Source organism: Apis mellifera, linkage group LG13 (genome assembly GCF_003254395.2).
Source record: "Apis mellifera strain DH4 linkage group LG13, Amel_HAv3.1, whole genome shotgun sequence".
NCBI classification, from domain to species: Eukaryota; Metazoa; Arthropoda; class Insecta; order Hymenoptera; family Apidae; genus Apis; species Apis mellifera.
The window spans coordinates 1522122-1537017 of record NC_037650.1 but is presented as its reverse complement, the minus strand read 5'-3'; the positions used below and the strand labels follow the sequence as shown (position 1 = coordinate 1537017).

The 14896-nt window shown below is 17.0% G+C and overlaps 1 protein-coding gene across 4 annotated transcripts in view; it reads left to right on the top strand.

Moving 5' to 3' along the window:
• Positions 1-5542: 5542 nt before the first annotated feature.
• Positions 5543-14896, top strand: part of LOC724619 (multiple inositol polyphosphate phosphatase 1) — a 38530-nt gene continuing 29176 nt past the window's right edge. For 2 of the 4 annotated variants that reach the window (XM_001120513.5, XM_026444716.1), the window contains exon 1: positions 5543-5888. In XM_001120513.5, the coding sequence (XP_001120513.4) occupies positions 5882-5888 (7 nt within the window). In that variant the 5' untranslated portion in view covers positions 5543-5881. The remainder of the gene's footprint in view (positions 5889-14896) is intronic. The other 2 variants (XM_006571936.3, XM_026444717.1) reach the window with 2 other exon arrangements.

The following is a 14896-nucleotide window of genomic DNA, read 5'->3' as shown; positions in this document are numbered from 1 at the left end:
CAATAGAATCAATTATTTTTGTTTTGTATTTTCAAATATTTAATTATATGAATAAATTTTTATTTGGATTTTTAATTTAAAAAATATAAATATGTCATTTATTAATGAATCAGAAATATCAAATAACTTTTTAATGATAATTTTATATGTATTATGCTTTTTACGTGATATATAAAAAATATAATATATGAAATTTTATATTTATAATATATCTTTAAATACTCTATTTTAGAGATCAAAACAAGTAGAAAATTTAATATAAAATTATTATTACAATTATAAAATAATATTATATAAAAATGTCGATTCTAAACAATGTAAATTTAATTTAAATTTTTTTTTTATACCATATAAAACAGAAATAAAAATTCAATGAAGATTTTTTTTATTTTATCTTAATTTCACTTTATCCAATATACTTAAATAATAGTAATAAATTTCAATAATTTTTTTGTTTATTAACTTTTGTCAATTTATAAATCAATATTAACTTTTATATTTATTCTAGTCCTTAGAATTAACTTTTCAATAATGTTCTATAAATTATTGTAGTATATTTCTGTTAAAACTTAATATAAATAATTTTTATTATTCAATATTTATAAATTACACATTAAATTTTTTATTAATTTCGATATTTTATTGATAATAAATGTAAAAAACATTTACAAGATTTAAATAAAATTTACTTTTCTTATCTGACAAAAATTTTTTTTTTCTATATAAAAAAGAAAAAGAAAAAAATTATAAATTTTGTTTGCATTTATTGTAAAAAAATAGAATAAACATAAATCTTTGATATATATGTAATTACATTTTTATTTGAATAGTTATATTTTAGAATTTTTTATCTCTTTTTACAAGAATAAGAATAATGAATTAAATATTTTTAAATATTTAAATTTTATATTTCTGAAATAAAGAATCGTTGTATTTCTAATGAAATTGTTTTGTATGCATAAATTCAGAAGATTTTTACTAATGTAGAAATCAATATTACAATTCTTTTAAATATCGATTTGAAACTTGAAATAAATTCTCTTTCATAAAACATAATATACACATATTATTTATTGTACTATATAGTATATATAAAATTAATATTAATATTAAATATTAATAAAAAAATAATAATTAAATAAAAATTAAATATTGAAATGTATATAATTTAATCTTATATATTATATAATTAATCTAATATATTATCAAATTAAATAATGCAAATATATTTTAATTATAACATGTAAATTAAATGTATGAAACAAATTTTATAAATTTATCTGCAGTTATTGCATTGCCTCTAAAGTAAAAATTTTCGATGTTTTATGATTAATAGTAAAATATGGCACTTGACATAATTTTAGACACCTTAAACCAAGCCAAGAATTTAATTAACTGTATGCAGAAGATATAGAGTAGTCTCGCCAAATTTTCTTGTTCTATTTGCTGGTTGAATCATCGTGAAACACTGCACAAACAAAATATTTTTTAATTTATGTTAATCATATTTTTCATATATAAATTATTTCATATATAAATTTCATATATAAATTAAACAAATCTTGAATTTATTTAAAAATATAATTAATATAATTTTATAATATAATTAAATTTACTTATAAATATTTAATTGAAATATTTAATTGTTTAACTGAAATTAAAATTTTTCAATAAAGTTTTAATATGAAATTACATATATATAGAATATAGAAATTAAATATTGATAAAATATTGATAAATAAATAATAGTAAAAACATATTAATATATTCAATAATAATATTAATAATATTAATATTATAATTATTGATATTATCTATATAATTTAAATCAAAATTAGAAAATAATTGATTTTTCATTAATTATTAAACAAATTATTGACAAATTTATTAAAAAATCATCATAAATCATTATAAATAAAATAATTACAAAATGAAATTATTTCAAAATAATTGTTTAATATTATAATTTTAAATTTTATTTCATACAAAATATTCATTATAATATTTAGCAAATAAAAAGCAATATTTTGTCATTTAATTAAATTTTAATATTCTGCTCAAGATATTTATATTCAGAATATTTTAATATATGCATAAATGCATACGGTATTTCTAAGTGTATATATATTATATGTTCAGAAATTATATTTATTTATTACATATGTTCAGAAATTTATTTATTTATTATAGTTCAGAAAAATGCTTCGTATTATAAATATTTAAATAACTTATATTAATTTAAAAATTTTTTCTAAGATTTTATGATGTACCATTAATTATAAGCAGTTTTTAATTTTTATTATATATTTTATTATATTTTATATATATTATTATATATATTATTTTTATTATAATAAATATTTCCTTCTAGGATGATGCAATATTTATTATTATTTTTTTCTAATATATATTCTAATATATATGGCGATTGAATGTTATATTATTAATATTATATAATATATTATATATAATTATATAATTCATATATATATATATATATATATATATATATATATATATATCATATCATGTATATTATATAATTCATATAACTGTGAATATATTACTATTATAAAGATTTAATTTAAACAATATATAAAAAAAGAATACAGAAAAATAAGATGGATTTTTAAAATTATACATATTCAATATAATTAAATGCAATTTATTAATTTTATACATATTGAAAAATTTAAAATATATAAGTGATAATTCTATAGTTATATCTCTGTTTTTATTGAGATTAAAAATATTAGGATAACAATTTTTTATAACATTATTTAACAAATTATTCATCAGTATAGTTATCATTTATTAAACAAAATCAAAGTTTGTAAATTGCAAAATTGCAAAAAGTGTAAAATTTTCCTCTATTTTATTAATTCACTTATGAGAAAAATCATACCATAAGATAATAGAATATATTAAACAATATAAAATTTTTCTCTATAATTTTTTTATATTTCCAATTTTAATAGATTGGCCTAATTATTAAAAAATTAAGTTATATTATAATGATTAAAATAAATTTATTATCTATGTTGTATAGAAAATAAAATTCGATTTATATGGCTATATTTGCACACATATATGTATATAGTATATATATACACATAAAAGCCGGATTAGTAACTTATAGGTTACGATCTCCAACTGTGTCATAAAATATTTTCTTAGGAATCGCTACCATTATTATTAGTTGCAATTATTTTTATAGATTTTTACTATTATTAATTCTATTTTTTTTTTATTAAAGATTCTTATCTAAGATTTCTTTATTAAAATATTTTGTATTTGAAAATTGCAATTTTATACATCTTATATTTTTTATATTAATTGTAAGTTAAATAACTTATTAAAGAACTATATCAACTTTGTAGAGGTTCGAAATTTTTTGCAATAGCTTTATATAAACAATTAACATAATTAAAAGAATTTTTCTAATTCTATTGTTTACAAAAGTAATGTGCAATTCTAAAGATTTTTCATAACAAATAATGAAAAAAATAATTAAAAAATAATAGATAAATATAATAATAATAATAAAATAATAATTCATTTATTTATTGTAATATAATTTTTTTAAATAAATATTCTTTTATATAATAAATACTTATTTTCAAAAATTGTTTAATTATTTCATAATATTATATTTCATAATATATCAACAAATTTAGTTCATCGATTATCTGATATATTATTTATTCAAACGAATTTTTCCAATTAAAATTTAAATAATCAATGATTTACCATAATTTATTACTATTTTTCCTAACAAGAATGACAAGAAAAGTATTAAAACTTCAAATTTTTTAAAATCATTTAGAAATGTTAGATAGAATTATGTTTTAATATAGCTATGCAATAATATTAATAATTATAACTATCTTTATACTAATGATTTTTTTAAATAAAAAATAATGAAATTTTTATATATTTCAAAATGGAAAGATATTATTTATAAAAAATACAATATTATATTGATTAATATTATACATTTATTAATCAATATTATATATTGATTAATAATTATATCAAATAATATTGATATCATATATTTGTCGATTAAAAATAAATTAAATAACATCAATATAAAAGTAATCTTGAATAATAGTATTTAGAATAAGAAATGAAATATCTCTATATAATAAATTTCCTTAACAATATTAAATACGATAATACTATATTTTTTTATTAATTTAAAATAATAATTTGTTTTCATATCATTATTATTTGAAATTTATTTGACTTTATAAATATATAATAATATCATAATTATATATTTATATATGGATTTAAAATGTTTAATCAAAATAAATTTTAAATTAAACAAAATATTAAATATTATTTATTATAGATATAATTATTAACTATTTTATTATTTTTAATAATTATATTTATATAATAAATATTCTTTTTTTTATCCATACTAAGTATTTATATATAAATACTTTAAAATTTGTATTTACATATCATAAAATCATTGACATTAATATTTATTTAAATTTATTTAGTAAAAAAAAATATAAACAGTTTTATATAAAAGATATTTTTATATTTTTTCTCTATATTTTTTTATTAATTTTCTTAATAATAATCACAAAAATAATATTTGATATAATTCATATAAATATTTGATATAATTCATATAAATTTAAACATATAAAATAATATTTCAAATAAATATTTTTAACATATTTTAAAAAATCATTAATTATCATTATCATTAATAGAATTTTGCAACAGAAGAAAAATGGCTTTATTTTTAAAAATATTAATTATGTAAATTATTGCTTTTATATGAAAAAAAAACATTGATATATTCTTTTTATTGTGTATGTGTGTATGTGATTATTTCTATATCAGAAATATGAAAAAATTGTTTCATGTATGTCATCTAACATATTATAAATATATATTATATAGATGGTAGATGACTATTAAATCAATAAGTTGTTATTTCAATATTTGAAGTTTAAAATTCAACTTGCACAAAAATATAAAAAAAAATTATTAGTTTTAATTATTTATTTATATAAAGAATATAACATACAATTAATTAATTTTTATTTTATTAATCAAAAATAAATAAATATATTTTTTTCTAACATTTTCATTAAGAAATAATATTATTCTGTAACTTACTACTCAAAATAATAATAGAAATCGATTCAAAATTTGCAATAAATTATACATTTTTTATTTCATCCGTATAAAATTTACGGCAAATATTATTGTATTACTATATTATTGTATTATAAATTTCTACTAATAATTTCTATTATATCTATTATATTTTACAATTTTAATATTAAACTATTTTAATATTAAACTATTTAAGTAATTTCATTTATTATATTTCAAACATAAAATTATTATGTTTCACAAAACTATTTCAATAACCATTTTCAACAACTTTTTCCTTGAAACATATCTACTAAAAGAAGACAAGAGCAATAGAATTGCAACTGAGTTCCTGGAAGTGAATGTGAACTCGTGCATACATAATTATCAGCATAGAAGTTGATCGAGCAAGCAAAGGGGGATCAGGCAAGAGCGAAGCAACGTGTTTCGTCATCGACGGTCTGGTTGAATCGTACACAGTTGGAGGCCGATCGAGTCAAGTCGAATACGAGTGGAACGCCACGGAAATAGTACACAGACTGCGTCGATGATCGTTTGTCGTGCTATTACGCAAGCGGTCGTTCTCGGTCTGGGCTTGGTTCAGGTGTATGCGGGGATTCCTCGTGGCGCCGTTCGTCTGGCACACTATTCGTCCCTCACACGCGCCAGTCGGCCATGTTCGTGAACTAGCCGATGACAGACACGAGATCTGGCATACTCGAGAAACCTCCTATGGCATCCGGGGAATTCGTCGAGCATGCAAGGTAATTGATCGATTTATAATGGACCGGAATTGTATCGAAGAAACGTGGACAGTCGACTATTACATATATTAAATGAGAGGAAATAATTATTATATAATTACTATGTTTTGAGATGCTTCTATAATTCAATTCACATCATTCTGATTATAATGTTGAATCATCACGGTGAATGAATGAAAATTTCTATTTCCTTTTCGCCTCTTTTATTTTTTCATTATATGCATCTATAATAGAGTAAAACGAAATTTATATGATTATTTTTTTATAATAATATTTTTAATAATTATATTAAAAATAATAATTTTTAATAATAATGAGAATCTTTATAGAGAAAAGAATGTTTATGATTATCACAAAAACGTTGAAATTCTGATTTATTTTTTCTGTACATACCTTTATATATACAGAATTTTTGAAATTAATATATATATATATATATATATATATATATATATATATATATCGATTATATAATATATTTATTTTTTAATATGTATAATGTGTTTCAATTTTAAATAAAATTAATAAAATTTTTCAAACTATAAAACATTTTAAAATGTATTTCGAATATAATATAACTTACATTATTTCAAAGAAGATATTTTATAAATATTAATAGTTATAAATGTTCACTGCATTTCTAAGATATCAAGATGATAAACAAATAATGATCAATATTTTTAATTTTTAAATTTAAATTAAGAAATACCTTTTTTAATGTCGATGCATTTTCGTCGATGCATTTTGGCATTATTTATAAAAAAAGTATACATTATATTTATGTTTATATTTATGATAAAATATACATTATATTTAAATATATTACAAAATAATTTAGTAGATATTTTAATTTTATTTTTATAAAATTTATAATACAAAATAAATATAGCTTATTTCTTTATATAAATAGTTTATATTTTTTTTTATATCGAATTAATATGTTAAAATTATATGATTTCATTAAAAAAAAAAGAAATCATCAAATTCTATTCACATACTGTTAAAAAAAATTTATAAATGTCATATCTTCCTTGAAGCAATGTAAACTTTATTGGAAATATTTTGAAACGATATATAGTTTGTGAAATAATTGCATTTGAAAATTAATATGAGATAATATATATTATATATTTAATGTATATTATAAATTTATATAATATAATTAATATAATATATAATATCTATATAATTATAATATAAATTTACTGAAATTTTAAAACAAAATCAATTGTTCTTAATTCTTTTCTTACTATTTTTAATTCTTTTTGTCTAAAAAAATCTCTAAAAAACATTAATAAAACTAACAAAAAAAATATGCATGATTATATATTTTAAAAATTATAAAAAATTCAAGTTAAGAATTTGTGGAATTCATAACAGATTTATAAAATATTACTTTTAAGGTTATTTTGAATAGATAGTCAAAAAAAATCTAAAGATAAATTTAATTTTTTTAATTAGAATAATTAATTTTTTATATTATCTGATGTCGATCGAATAGTAAATTTTGAATAATATTAAGATAAGTATATCCAAAAATAGTACTATTTTTAGTAATCAATTTATTCTATTATTTCTATTGTAATAGCATATGTAATAAAAACGAAAGTATGCGCATTTTGAATATAAATAAATAGTAGAATATACAATAATTTATTTCATTCAATATCCCATGAGTTTATTTCCTACAAATCATAGAAGGAAAGAAAGAGATAATATTGAAGAAAGAGGTTGAAGATCACTGTGCTCCCTATAGTATGAATTCTATATTTCTTCGTGTAAACAGGTTTGCTCATATCCAGGAATAATTTTCTTAATTTTTAATTCTCAATAAATATAAAATAAAATCAAAAAACATAATTTTTTTTTGTTCTGGATTTTTATCTTATTTTAATTTAAAGAATCATTTTTTAAATTTTTCAATATTTTTAATTGAATATTTTTTGTTTTAATTAAAAATAATTAAAAATTCTTTTTATGAAGTTTTTTTCTTTGTTTTATATCATTTTCTATTTATATAAGTTAATTTTATTATATTAGCTGTTATTTAGTTCCACGTATATTTTAAATGATTCCAAAGTTAAATTTTATCTTTAAATATATATATATATATATATTTTAAGATTTCTATCAAATTCATTTTGAAATCTTTTTTAAAATCTTCAATTAAATTTAAATCGGTAGATTATTGAGTGTTAAACATAATTTCTAATTTATTATTTTTATGTAATTCTTATAAATTTTGAAAAATTTTTTTATAATTTTTCTTTATAATTATAATTTTATATTTTTTCTTTATATTTTTCTTTATATTTTTTATATTTCTTTGTATCTTCAATTTTTTTTACATAATATATATTGATTACATCAATTAAAATACTAATTCAAGATATTTTCATGCAACAATAAATATTTTAAAAATACTATAATAATTATATTACTAGTTAATATTCGAAAAACTTTTCAATTTAAATTTTTGAGTAATGTTAATTTTTTTTTGTAATTATCTTATTTATAAAAAAAAATATATATATCTTCTATCTACTGCAAATTGAGATCCATTCTCATAGAATTTTAGATTAGAAATAAATATATTTTTCATACAAGTTATGAAATTTATTTTCATGTGTTTAAAAAAAAACCTACATCAAAACAAAAAGCAAATGATCTCATAAATTATAATTTCAATGTCTAAACATAAGCTCTGAAAATACGTTTCGATAGACATTTATATTGTGAAATTGTACGACTGGCGCCTATGCGATGGTCAATTTAATTCGATGTAATCGAATTTGCATTTCGGTCAAGCATACAATTTTGCTATTCAATCTCTTTAATTACAACTCTATAGAAACGCGGCTATTTTAATTATTAATGATAATCACTAACAATTACGGCCGTGTCAATTACTTTTGCTTACTTATCATTCATTAACGAAATTTTGACGTCAATAAAGGTCATGAACACATTATACTCAATTAATTTAATATATCTTATTTAATGTTAGATGCAAATAATTTTTCGTGTGATATAAATTTATTTCTAGTAATTTATTTCTATTATTATAATATTATTGAAATTATTTTTATTTAATTCGATCTTAAAAAGTTCAATAACATTATATTTTTGTTAATTTTTTTCTGTGTATTATAAAAATTTCTATAATATAAATTGAAATATAAACTTCATTATATAAGTCATTATTTGTTATATTGTTCGAATGAATTTTATTTTTATCACAATTGGAAAAAATTTAAAAATTAATTTAAATAAATATAATAATTTGAAATAAAAAAGAAGATTTGAGATAAAAAAGAAGATTGTAATAATACTTTGTTTTTGAAATATAATTATATTTATTTATTAAATCACAACAATTTTATATGTCAAGTAATATCAAAATTACTAATAAAAAATGAGAAAATGAAGAAAATGTTATAACCAAACATAACCTTAAATCTTATGACACAAATTGTACTACAATTTTAATTAAAATATTTAAAAAATTAAACCAAATTATAATTATAAACAAAAATAATTTTATTTATATATAAAAATATATAAATTATTAAAAATTACAAGATTTTTTATTAAATTAAGAATTATTTTATATCACAATTTTGATAAATGTATGTATAAATCATTTCTTAATGATTTTTCATGTGCTTAAATTTGTGCTTAATGTATTGAAATAATTTTTCAAAATATTTATATCAATTTAAAATTTTTTTATTTACAATTTTAAATCAGAGATAATTTTAAATATCTATAATTTTAAATATTATAATTATTATAATATTTATATATTGTAATAAATATTATAATTTTAAATAAAAAACAGTTACTAATTTGTTTTAATTACTTTGTAAGATATTTAATGTAATTTTATTATATGTTACATTCATTCTCTTATTGTTATATTATTATTATTATTATATACTATTTCCCATTTATTCCATTAAAAAATTTGAAATATTTTCATAAGCAAATACTACTTGAAAATATTAGTTTATTTAATATTTAAATCAAATATTATATATATCATATAACAAATAATTCTGCTCATGTCTTTAAATTTTTTATTAACTCTTAATTTTTGAAATAGATTAAAAATAGGTGTTTTCAGAGTTTTTATAAGTTTTTTTAAATTTCTAGATAAGTTTTCTTAAATTAATATATTTTGTAAATAATTATAATTGCACTTTATTGATTTTCAATAATATTCATTATAAAATATATGTATATATATTTTAAATATTTTTTTGTCCATTTGCTTTTTATTAAAATATCTTTTCGATTATAATTCATTGATATATTATTATTAAAAAAACTATATATATATATATATATATATATATATATATATATATATATATATATAGCTTTATCCTATGATATTTTTCAGTGATAGATAAATTTAAATGAAATTAGTTACATTAGTTAGAAAACTTGATAAAGACTTGATTTTTTGTCCATTTGCTTTTTATTAAAATATCTTTTCGATTATAATTCATTGATATATTATTATTAAAAAAACTATATATATATATATATATATATATAGCTTTATCCTATGATATTTTTCAGTGATAGATAAATTTAAATGAAATTAGTTACATTAGTTAGAAAACTTGATAAAGACTTGATTTTAAAAATTATTAAAAATGTTTCAAATTAATATAATACACTAAAAAAACTAACAAAATATATACATATATCCATCTTTAAGATTTCATAAATATAAAATTATAAATAAAAATTTTTCATATTGAAATTGAAACTAAAACGTCAAAATATTTATTATATAAATATATTATATAAATATAATATGCTTATAATAATAATATAAATATGCTTATAATTGTACGTATATCTTATAAAATTAAAATAAGTTATATATTCTAATATTTAGAATATTTAGGATATTTCAGAAGTTATCAATAGTTCATCTATTTTGTAAGATTATTTAATTATTTTATCAATATCATGAACTCAATAAAGACAATAATAAAAGACAAAAATTAATTATTTTTCGTAATTTTTATTTATTATGACTAAATAAAAAATCAAAATTATAATTATTTTTTAATTTTATAATAAAAAGAATTTCTTAAATTTTCAGATTTAATATGTAAACATATTTTTAAACATATTCTTAGATTTCTTAATCTTTAATTCTTTAATTACTTTTATTATATCAAAAATTTTTATTTATTTTTTGTTTTTTTTTTTTAAATATGTTTTTATACATATTTTGTAAAATATATTTTTGACTTTTTAATTTTATTTTTGTTATATTATAATTTTTATATTAATCTTATTTTATAAATTTATTTGTATTTCAAAATATAAATGTAAAATATACATTGCAAACGAGCGAATTAAGAATATTTGTGAAATAATTTTCTTTAATCAATTATAAATTTAGTTCAAATTTCTTCATAAAAAATTAATAAAAAGAAATATTTTCTGAAAACAAAAATTAAATTTGTATAAATTAATGAATGATAACTGATATAAAAACAATGATTTTTAAATTTGCGATATCTAAAAAAATTTATCAATTAAATTCAGATTTTATTAGCTCAAATATTAATAGAAAAAATTATATTAATATTTTTGCTTATATAAAATTTTAATTTTATATTTTATTCACAATCAATATCTATAAAATAGATCTATAAAATATTTTTAATATTAAAATTTTTTTTAAATTTTTAAAAATTATAAAATAGATATTTTCTCTTCAAATATCTTGAATTCTTAATATAATTTATTATATGTATATAACCATTCAATCAAAGCAAAAATTCCAATGAAGATTCTATCAAATGATATGCTTGGTATACGAAGTTCAGTGCACCGCTTTCATCGTTTTCACTGTTTTCACCCCCTGTAACAGGTGCGCGGAATTACCCCTTCGTTGTGCGTACTGCGCTAGGATGAAACGATGATGGTGAATCTCAAACGCTATGTTCGTCGTGTGCAAAGTTCGTCGAAGTGCGTGCACATCGTTGACACGCAGCTATCGTTCAGAAAATTCCTGTTCGTTTGCCGATGGCGTAGACGTTCAAAGGAACGCTGCCATATCGACCACATTCTTTATGCGTTTGCATCTCTCATCTTCTGAAGATTTCACGGAAATGCAGCAACACAAAGATTAAGATAAAGTCGCCAAGTTCCCACGTATACGATGATAGTATAGTCTTTTATTTTCCCTCTTTATTATTTTAATTATTATAATATATTTTAATTAATATTATAAATAGAGACTTACACGTGTTATTATAATATTTAATAAAATTTTTTTTTTAAATTGCTGTAAACATAATTTCAAAATTTTAAAGTTACGATATAATAAGGTAAGATAAAATATGAAATAGTGAAAAAAATATACAAAGTTATTATTAAATTACGAATATTTATGTAAATGATTTTTACAACGAATTTTATATTTTCGTGTGCTGAATTCAAATTTAATTGTAAAAATTATTTGTTAGATTTAGAACATAAATGAAAAAAATAAATAAAAAATTTATTTTTTATGTTCCAATTTATGAATACTAATTCAATATCAAATATATTTTAAATAATCATACCAAATATGTTGGTATAAATAAAAGAATAAAATTACTTAATTATAAAAAAAATTAATGTTTTGGTTTTAAAACTTTTTTGTTTTTGTTTTCTATTTTTTGTTTATGTCTCTTATTACTGAATCAATTCTTTCAAAAAATTTTTTTCAAAAAATTAAATCTTTTTATGTTCAAAAAAATATATACTGAACCTATATATGCAAACGAATCATTAAAAAAATATATTATTTAATTTCGTTTACATGATCTTTCTTTTTTAAAGTGTATCGATCATCTCTAATCTAGTTATATCTGATAAATTTTTGAAATCGTTATTTTTTTTTAAAAAAATCTCTATAAAAAAATGTATTCTATGTTTTTGATTTATTTTTTTAAAAATTATTTTTTTTTTTCATGATTAAGTCTTCGATATAAAGATAGGTAAAATATTAATTTTTCTCACAAGCTCAAATTCATGTTCATGTCTATGTGTTTCGCAGTTATAACGAGTTTATTGCGAGCCCAGCTGGCGTGCATCCATAAATTATGCTCGTAAAAATTCTGCAGGTTTTCCCTGGCGAGCTTAAAGCTACTGTGACAAGAAAATAAGCTTAGCTGTAAGAGTTGAAATTAGATTTTTTGATATGTTTATTTTATATATATATATAATATAAACAATATAGATTTATTTCAAAAAAACAATTATTTTTGAAATAACAAATTTAATAATATGAATTTTAACGTATAAATTTAATTATATTTTTTATTCTATTATCTTACATTTTATTTTATAAAGTTAAATTAGTATTTATTACAGGTTAATTTTTTGAAATTATTCAATTATTCACACAATAAATTAATAATTTATTGTAAAGAATATTAAGAAATTATCACTATATTCAAATTATCAATTCCTAGAATATTGATTCTAGAAGCTAAAATAAATATAAAAAATGATACAAAAATATCAGTTAAGATTTAATAAATAAATTATAATTGAAGTTTGCATTAAAGGAAACGAGACGTAAATAAAGCATAATATAATTCTATCTTTGTCTCGCTCTATTTCTACTTTATTTATGCAAACTTAAATTGCTATAACTTAATAAATAATATCAATTAATATTCTTATATATCAACTTTTATGTTTTTTAAAATCAACCCTTCAAAAGTATCTTGCGAATAAGTTAACACTTTATATAATTTATTCTTTTATGTTTATATTATGAAGATGTAATTTTAATATGATTCCTTAAAATGAATTTTAGTTCAAAAAAATAGATAATAGAAATAATAAATAATAGATAAAAGTAGAAAATAGTTTTTTTTTATTTATTTTACATAAAATTCATATTGAGATAATATTTATTGTAATATTTTTAAAATTATAAAATAAATTAAAATAAATTTATAAAAATTATTATAATAATACTTTTGTCTATAATATTATATCTCTATATAAGCATAATAATAAGAAATATATTGCATATTTCTAAATTAATTATTCTGATTCTATAAAGTTTGTACATATGTGATATACATTGTATAGAAATTTTAATCAACAAATATAATAAATATATTCATTCTTAATTTATTCGTGAATATTAAATTTAAAATATGTCTTTTGTAAAGTAAGTTCTAATGAAATTATATATAAGTTATGCACAAAAGAAGTTCATGCATATTTATTGTAATTTTTTAATTATTTTTTTTAATTCATCTCAATGTTAATTGATTTTAATGAAACTTTATAGTTATAAATATAATTTTTAATCAAAAAATTTATAAAAGACATATTCCAAATCTTCATTTTAGATTCAAATAGAAAAGTTAAAAATCATAATCTTTATTTTTTTTTTCACAATTTTTATCAATAGCAATTTTTAAAAATATTTTTTTTTATATTATCTAATAAATTTCTAACAAAAACATTTCTTAAAAATATTCATTATTTTTAATTTTAATTTTTTATTTTATGTTAAAAATATTGTTATCCATTATATTATTATATTATTATGAATTACATTATTATAAAGTCAAGCAGTCTAAAGAACTGATAATCTTTCTTAGAAAACGATTCTAAAATTCTAAAAATTCTTACAGCTATCGTTTTGACGATATGCTTTTATGTTAGTATGAAATATTGCGTAATTAATTGTTATGTTTTTAATAATTGCGCATAAAAGTTTCGGTAATATGAATCAGTCTGTTGCTCTATTAAATAAATTCTGTCAACCATCGAATGTGATGATATGAAATATTTACATTTTAGAAAAATCTACTTAAATCTTTAACAGTTTTTTCATCAGTCAATAGAGAATTAGTTTTTCGTTAAAAATTTTAATAAAAAATTTCGAAATATGAAGTAAAAGTATGACTCGAAATAAGTATGATTCGAAATAAATATTAGGACAATGTTTTGCACAATTGACG